General features: G+C 41.6%; 1 protein-coding gene across 1 annotated transcript in view; it reads right to left on the bottom strand.

Annotated features, from left to right (window-relative positions):
* Window positions 1–2,426: 2,426 nt before the first annotated feature.
* The window catches only part of T265_15551 (hypothetical protein), a gene marked incomplete at both ends in the record, with an annotated part of 129,053 nt that continues 122,514 nt past the window's right edge, over window positions 2,427–8,965 (bottom strand). Inside the window, one exon of the mRNA XM_009178583.1 lies at window positions 2,427–2,450. Within this exon, the coding sequence (XP_009176847.1) occupies window positions 2,427–2,450 (24 nt within the window). The remainder of the gene's footprint in view (window positions 2,451–8,965) is intronic.

Below are 8,965 nucleotides of genomic sequence, written 5' to 3'. Positions count from 1 at the left end.
CGTGCCAGCTTGCCCGCTCAGCTACTGGGTACGGATCTGTCTGGTTCACAGCTTGAATCTCGGGAAAAATTCCCCGCCGGTCCTGAACATAACTTGACCCGCCTGATTACAAGGCACGTGAACGTAAGCTAACCAACAGTAAAATTACGTACACGCGGAAAGCCAGAAAGAGGCTTCAAACGCGAGCAATCACGAAAATTGTTTAGTTACCCGGTGCGACTGTTTTCCGAAAGTCACCTGTGGACAAAACGTCAAGAACCAGAACGAAGCAACCATCTTGAATAAGGAACCCTACAACCGCTATGTCGAGTGATTCAAACAACCTGATACGCACAGGTGACATAAAACCCTGGACATTCGATGCGGGACTTGATTAGGTCTCGACGATTCATGTCTGTACATGTTTCATCAATGCACAGCGAGCTTCCGGTTCAAATGATATTTTGCTCGCATTGTTCAAAGATTTGGGTGAAATTCGCAGTCAGGATTGGTCTAATCTGTTTGTCTGTAAAATTACCCTGTCCCATAAAAATGATGAGAGTAAATAACAGTGATATTTTAGGAAATAGCTCGTTGTGTGTGCCAATCCCAGGTAAGTGAGCTTGATATCCTGTCGGACTCTGGTGGCTCGTACAGCCCTGATTTGGGAGCAGCAACAGCCATCTTGTGCTAGAACAACGTCTCACATTTCGGGGCACTCAAATCAGCGAATCTAAAAATGCCCCTGATTTTTTAAACCTAATGCGTTCTTTGTATTCTCAGAATTCCTGACAAGCAAGTACGCATAAAGAACCCTGCAGAAGCTTTTACACCCAGGGTGCTGGCAACGAAGATTACCCGTTTGCTTCATTCCTACTTAACATTGCGACCGATGAGGTAATGAAGCAAGTGCTCGGAAGTTTTTGGACAAATTGTAACCGAGCAAGCATCTACATTTCAAAAGAAAGGAACACGAAATTGGTTAGCTTTCCATATATCACAGAGGTCTTGATAATTATGGATAAATTACACAGATCCGCGAGACTCCGGTAGGAGACCCAAACTTTATTGCTTGCAAAAATACCTTCAATTGGAAATCGACTTGTTTTTCGTGGGTGACTCAACTGAATACTTCGTTTATGATATTTTTCAGCTGAATGTGTTTTCACAAGGATGCCATATGTTTAAGTTGGTGCAGCAATCGAGATATTTATGTAAAAGAGCAATGCAATATTATTTGTCACTCTACGGCCAGTTTACACCCATTCATGGTCATCAAATATCCTTCTTTAACTCAAAGGTGTCTTTTGTTTATTTTGCAACGGAATGGGTCAAGCGACAATATTAGATGGGAGCATGCTTCATTTATTCGAAAGCACCACTTGATTAGGAGCCAGAGTATTAGGTGTACAGAGGAATGGTTTTGCTTGCAAACCTGTGGTGGAAGCTTTTGCTTCCATGCCACACGTCATCAATCTTTTGGCGACATACAATTCACGTGATTGTCTGACGTATTTAGGTGTGCGCGGGTACGTTGAAAGAAAGTCTTACACCCCACACTTGCCGTCATTGGACAAATGTGAGTGGAAAATCTGTAGACGTAGTTATTTTGGTGCAACGAAACAAACACAGAGCATTAATCGTGATACTGCCTTCGAGGTGTGTGACATGTTTGATAGGCAGCTTTTTTTCACGGAGAATCTTGACTACATTTACACGTGATGCACGTCAGTATAGATTACGTGCAAGAATTTCTACAAATTTCAGCTTTTGTTTCTGCTTCTGGCCTCAAACGGGTTCGCTGGTATAGACAGTTAACAAATGAACTAGTAGGGCCACCTGGATGAATCCGGTCAAAGGCATACGTTACAGAAGAAGTATTTTTTTCTTCGATGGCGTTCGTTCACCATTAAGTGGATGGTAGTATTTTGGGACAGCATTAGGCAACAATTTCGCGCAGTCATTTTTTCTCTCTAACGGGTTATTCGGAGCATTCGTCAAGCTTCATTTTGCTTTTACTTCAATTGATTTGCGTGATTTGTTGGAACAAAGTATACAAAATCAACAATTCATTTTTTTCTAGTTAGAGTGCAGGCACTTTTTCAGAACGGGTACTCCATAAATTGCAGTTTGTGCTACCAAGTTTATGGAGTAGACACTGACCGAGCAATTGGCGGTATGGTTTGACATAAAGCAGCCAATCACACCGAAGCAATGCAAGTGTTCACAAACAACCAGTTCAAAATACAAGTTTAATTAATTTTATAAGGCTAGCTGTACTATCGGCGTGATAAGCCGCATTAAAATATGTGTTTGGTCTAATTGTGGTCTGTGCACCTCTGTAATTCGTTGATAAAATAGAAGTATTCTGAGACTGACAATAAACAATTTTTGAGCGCAATCTGTGGCTTGCCGAATGCATATATTCTTTGGTTGCTAAAACCAACTTTCTTTCCCCCGTAGAAGAACACCTGAAAACAATAAAACAAAATATTAGGCAATTGTTTGCGGCAGGCCTACCTAATCACGATTGCTGGGTTTACTTGGCGCATTTGTCAAAGCAAATAGTCAAGTCAAACGTTGGATAACATTTGATAAGGTAAATGAATGTTCATTGCCTCAGCCGGAACCTTGCGTGATTACCGTAGGGAAGTTTTCCACGTCATTACATGAGAAACAGCCTCATCAAACAACCAGAAAATGATCCGCATTCACATTGTACTTAAGAAGTTCCGACCAACATATCCCATAAAAGGTTCAACCGTCTGCACGTGTGATCAATAAACTTTCCCTCGAAACGATGCTCCTATCGGATTATTGTCGTTTTTGTGTCCATGAAGTTAATTTTAAGGAGCATGTAGTCTCCGCACTCAGAAAGCACTTGATAGATGGAAATAGCTGATTTGAAACAGCGTCTTGCATAATTCTTACGTCATGTATATACAGGGGCTGCAGTTCATAAGTTAGGCTCTTGGGTTTGAGGCCACCACTGTTAGGACCGTCGGTGCGCTTCTTCGGCAAGCAGGATTATTAGGGCTGCGTGGAAAAGGGCTGGTTATTCGAATTGACACAGCAGTCGATACAGTCGGTGGGAGCTTCCGATGAGTCGAATGTTCCATTTGTATGAAAAAACATTACAGGCTACTTCCTTAGCCAATTCCGCCAACTTGCACGCAGGAATCGTCAAGCATTTGTACAACCTACGTTGGGCTTTTGATACGTGATATCCGTGCTTACTCTTTCAAGTGATTATTCTCAAGGTAAAGCTAGGTTTTTTGGCTAAATGGTATCCTCGACTCCAACAAGTTTGGTAGGAGATTGCGACAAGCCAAAGCTTCCAACTGATTGTCCGATAGAACGAACGTATTTCTCGTGAACCTTTCGAACGGCCATCAAAGTAACTTCTCCGATATCCGGAATCAAACCTCAGCTTTGAGCGTTCCATCAGCTAACTTCCAGAAGCCGTTGGCTGTTGAGCAGATCAGGTTGCATTTATTGCTGAGAATGAATTTTCACCACGAAATTTTCGTTTCGTGTAATGAGGATCAAGGCTATTGTGAATTGTAGTTTATTAATCCCGATTAAATTCATTCACTGCCTTATCAATAAACGAGCGTTCATCAAAGCCCACTCATCTAATAACCATGGTAGGAAAAATTCGGAAGGAGAATTGTTCCGTTTGGAAGATGATTTATATTTAGTATATATCAACAATTTTTGACATATCGTGGTTCTTCACACCTGTACTGAATAAACCTCCATAGGTGATGGATTCCGCGGTTTGATTTACGTCAGGTGAGCATATTTTCCTGAGGCAGCGGTCTTAAGTTATTGCACAATATTAGTTTGAAAATACAGGGTTAGGTAAGCAGAAATGCCTCACGCGTTATATTTTAAAAATACAGCAGGCATTGGAAGAGCATCTAACATTTTTCTGAACCACGGTTGAACCCAGAGCACGGCTTGCTTACAATTTTAGCCATTCATAGCGTTCGTTATCATCATCGCTAAAATCTGACCACGTGCAACGAGGCCGTTTAAACGACATCAAGCATAACGCCAACTACACCAAGTAAATGCTCTGATGTGGGATCTGCTTGTATCAATGCTGCAAACTTGTGACTGGTAGAACGAAGATGGGGAGACCGGCCATGCAGACGTTTGCCAAAAGCGGGCATTTCGCCAACGCGTCAGTCGTTAAATGTATTCCAATGGGCGATGTGTAAGCCTCCTAGAACACAAGAGGTACGTGGCAGGTGAACGGAAATCACAAATGTGGGCGGCCAAAAATGATGGCAATAACGTAGTGACATTAAGCATGCCAACCGATTCAGAGAGATGAAAATTTAAATGTGGAGGTTCTGTAAACATGCAAGTGAATAAGCTACATTAAGTGCACAAATTTGCCAGCTCAACGACTTCTCCGCTGCTATGAAATCACAATCTCCGACGTCTAAATATCTTTTTATGGGACAGGTTCCACAGACTATCTGGTCGTCCAAGGGATCAGCCTTTGAGTTACCATCAATCTTTTATCCTGTTTTAACTCAAATTGGACTGCTTCCAAAGCTTAATTCATTGGAATATCAATTCATTTTTCTTGATATACTCAACTGAATATCTCCTGCATGATATTCTGCAGTTGAATGTGTGACCCAAGGGCCCTTCTGTTTCACTTGGGGCAACACTCGAAATATTCATATATGAACTCAGTACAATGCTCATGAGGCTAATGAAATTTCTTGGACACCCAGAGACCAGTGGTTCTGGAACCACGCGAAATCTCCCGTTTATGTTGTGGCGAAATGCGCCAAGCAAAAATATCCGACGGGAGCATCCATTTACGCACCTGAGAAACGCCACTCAATTCGGAACTAGAATCTTAGCAGTGTAGAGAAATGGCACTACTTGGAAAACTGTAGTGCACGTTTTTTCTTTCATCCTGCACGTAATCAGTCTTTCGATGGTCTGGACTATTTGGGTGTGTTACGTAATCCAGCATGTGACAAGAAAGGATTACACCCACAATGTGGCGTCGGTAGATGGTAGAGTGCTTAATAAGCAGAAATAGATAGCGCAATGCGCTGTCAAAGACATACACACAACTGTCTGATGCTAATGGTGATGCTGCTGGTGTGATGAGCGATGCGAGTACAAAAGGAAATGACACAAGCCTTAAGAGGAGGGACATGGAGTGGCGGAAATTGTGCTGCTTTTTCACGGAGAATCTCGACTACACGTACACGTGTTGAGCGAACGCGCGTTCTACGTGCAAGAATTTAATCCATCCTCAGCTTTTATTTCTGCTTTCGGCTTCTCGGGAGTTTGCTGCTATTAACGGCTAATAAATTAACGAGTAGCTCAGCCTGGGCGAATGTTTTTCAGTGGCATATTGGATAGAAAAATTATATTCCATCACTGAAGGCGGTCATTTACCATTTTTTGGACGGTAATAATTTTATGAGCAGAATAACTCAACAATTCCACGCAGCAAACCCGAGTCATTATTTCCCCATAAGGGCTTACTCGGTGTGTTTGTCTAGCCTAATTCTCTTTTTGCTTCAACCGATTTGGCTGATTTCTTGGAACACAATATACACAAACAACTGTTTATTTTTTCAGTTAGAGTGCGTATATTTCCCTATACGGGTACCTCATACTCTGCAGTTGGTGCTACCAGGTTTCTGATGTAGAGACTGACCAAGCAATAACCGATACGATTTGGCATGGGGCAACCATTATAATGAAAGCATTTGACATATTCACCAACAACCAGTCTGGAGCGAAAGATAGATTTTTTCTTTCATGCTTACACCACTATCAGGATGATAAACCGCATGATAATGTGTTTGTTCCTGATATGATATCTGTAACCTTGCAATTTCCTGCTGAAATCAAGGTACTCATATGTTGGCGAGAAACAACTCATATGTTTGTACACCGTGACCGGTCGCGAGCACATTTTATCGACTATAAAATAACGCTTTTTTCAACGGTAGGTGGACACCTTCAAACCATGTTCAGGATGATGGAAATTTTAGTAGACTACATGTTATATGGAATGCTGCTGCCCGCAGCGATCTCTTTAAACATTTCAAGCCAGCAGCGAAAAACATGCGACTCATGGCAAATACTGGTAAATCCATAATGAAAACGCATCCTTTTTAACGCAGAAACGCTCTGCTATTTATTTGGTAACAATAATCACAACCTCCGTAACCCGCGGCATAGTAGATATCATGCAAAACCAATTTTATCCATCTCGTTTGGGGCAAATTGAGATATTACCGCAAAACGTTTGGGTGATTAATGCGAGACAATATGCTGCAATTTACTGGCTTCATTGTAATTTCAACTTCTTGACTTGAATTTGTGCTCAAGTTTTCGTGTCTGGAACTTTAGCAGGCAAGTGCGTTTGAGAAAACGTACCTGGAATAGAATTTTCCGAAATGCGCCACCAGGTTTTATCGAAATTATCCTCACATACTGTGGTATATTGTTTACAGTCTGTTTGTTTACAAACCTCTGTACAGCTCAACTGACACCCAAGTGTCAGCCGAGATTGAACGTCCAGGATGAATCCTCCATTGCGACATACACCACACTGCAACCAACTAAAGCCACATTCATGCCATTAAGCTCGCCTAAGCTAACGCAATATTTGAGTAACGGCGAAATACATCCACACCGTTGCATTGTAGTTTCCTGTTTCTGTTATACGTTCATGTAGAATGGTTTACTTTAGATCTTCAAGGAATTCAATCTACCTAAGAAATCAAGTCTGCAATCTCTAGAAAATCCAATCAATCCACTAGCTATACTCCTCTGCTAAAGCAGAAATTACCCATTTTTACCAAACCTGCCAGCCGCCAAAAGTGGGATCTGCTTCGTTTGAGTGCTTTATGAAAATGATAAGAATTCTGGTGACTATAAGAGTGGTCTTCCTTATGTAATCACGCGTATAGAGTCGCAATTAGTACTAAATGCTCCCTGCTATAAGTTAACCAGACTGGAATCACTAAAATCGCAAATAAATGTCCGCGCTTATTGGCCTCATGTTTTCTAGCAAAGTGTGGAATGTTATATCACACACTTTGTTGAATACAAGCGTGATCCTGAAGTCGGATGAAATCCCACATATCCACTTGGGCATTAGGTATGAGACGTACGTCAACGGTATTAATTTGGAATTCGATTCACAGAGCGATTCATGTAAGGACTACTTTAGATGCGATGAATAGTACCATTAACAGCGTGCACAACATGATTTATTGGTCTCAAACTCTTCCTTCAGTGAGGGTAGCTGCCACCAAAGGAGACGCTTCAGCGTTGTTCCTTGGTTAGAGCTTCACGTATTCATGTGTGTTTGCAAACGGTATGCGTTTCGAAGGGCATCAGTTTACTTCACACTTGAAAGTTCGTACAGGAGCACACTAGGACCAAGGATTAAAAGTTTCACTTTTCGCTCCTTTTTGGCGGAGGATTATTTCTCTATTTGGCAGTGTCAGGAGTAAAGAAACCTGACACCAATACATAAGCACGAATAATGATTCAGAGTAAGTCCCCTAAGCTTTACTGGTTTTGGTGAAAGACTTGGACCAGGGAGGCCATTGCGACTACGACACAAAAATGCAAAACGAGTGGTAAATTTCGCAAATCGGCGAAATATAATTATCAATTATGGTTCACATAGAACCTAATGTAAGTAAAACGACTGACTGTTCTTCATCTACTTATACACAATATAATTTCCAGCATAAATTGACTTCACTTACAGGACGAAATATCCACAAAAATCCCAAACCTCCTCACACTAACAACATACTTTAATCAAATTTATCTCCCTTGTCACAGGAATCCAATCTTTCATGACACCATGTGATCTCAAGAATCCAAGTGACAAATCACACGTGCTCCTGTTGATTGAATTGCTGTTTACCCGCTCATTTGTCACCATTTATTATTCAAATCGCAGCGACCATATGGGCTTGAAAAAAACTGATATTAGAAATAACATTTAATATGGTGTAAGCACCAGAGAAGTTGTGTCATAATACATAAAAATTAGGCGATATGTTTTGTTCAGGCAAAGAGCATAGTGTGGTCCGTTTCGAAAATGTAAACAGTCCCCGTCACAACGAAAGCTTTTTGTCCGCCCGTCTGTTCGCCGTGATAGACGTCCAATTGGAACTGNAAACAATCCCGTCACAACGAAAGCTTTTTGCCCGCCCGTCTGTTCGCCGTGATAGACGTCCAATTAGAACTGCTGATGCTTTGCAATAGATTGGAAAACGGTTTTACAGTGACCAAAGTTTACTAGCTTTGTACATCCTGAATCGTTCCTCATCAAACGGAATTCACAAGCTACATCCCTTGACGCATCCTCAATGAGCTAAAAAGGCGATCTAGAAGAGAAATTGTTGGCTGTAGAAGTGGCATTGCAGACTGTGGTGTTTGAACAGCTGAATGAACTCAATTATCCTCGAACATTGGGCAGAGTTGTGAAAATTTCTGAGACCGTGAAGCCCCAAAAGCCTGCTTGATCTCAAGCTGTGATTGGAAATAAAGAAGAAGCATGTTGTGAAAATCCAATTTTCTGTAGATGAGTGTATGCAACTTTGATGGCCAAAGTAGCCCTCCGTCTTCAGTACCTCAGCATAATCGAGGTGTAAAATATAGGCGGCATTTTGACAGAAATGGAGGATGTACACTTCGCGCAGTATGTTAAGCGCAAAGTCGATTTATTCTCGCATGAATTTAGCTGGGGACGCGTGATATGTATCGTGAACGGCGACCATAAATCATTAAAGAAATTGGTCCACAGTTACCTCTTGCTTCTCACAAATTGTGCCTTTCGACAAATTTCTGGTACCCACTCACAAACCACAAGGCTTGTGCTTTCAAACATTAGATTGCACAATTGACCATGCTTGTTATGTCAGGGCTGTAGAACCACCAGGCAGTTTCTCATCTTCAAAGCTCTACA

The sequence above is a fragment of the Opisthorchis viverrini genome (assembly GCF_000715545.1).
Source record: "Opisthorchis viverrini unplaced genomic scaffold opera_v5_594, whole genome shotgun sequence".
Lineage (NCBI taxonomy): Eukaryota > Metazoa > Platyhelminthes > Trematoda > Opisthorchiida > Opisthorchiidae > Opisthorchis > Opisthorchis viverrini.
This window is presented reverse-complemented; position numbering and strand designations above follow the sequence as displayed.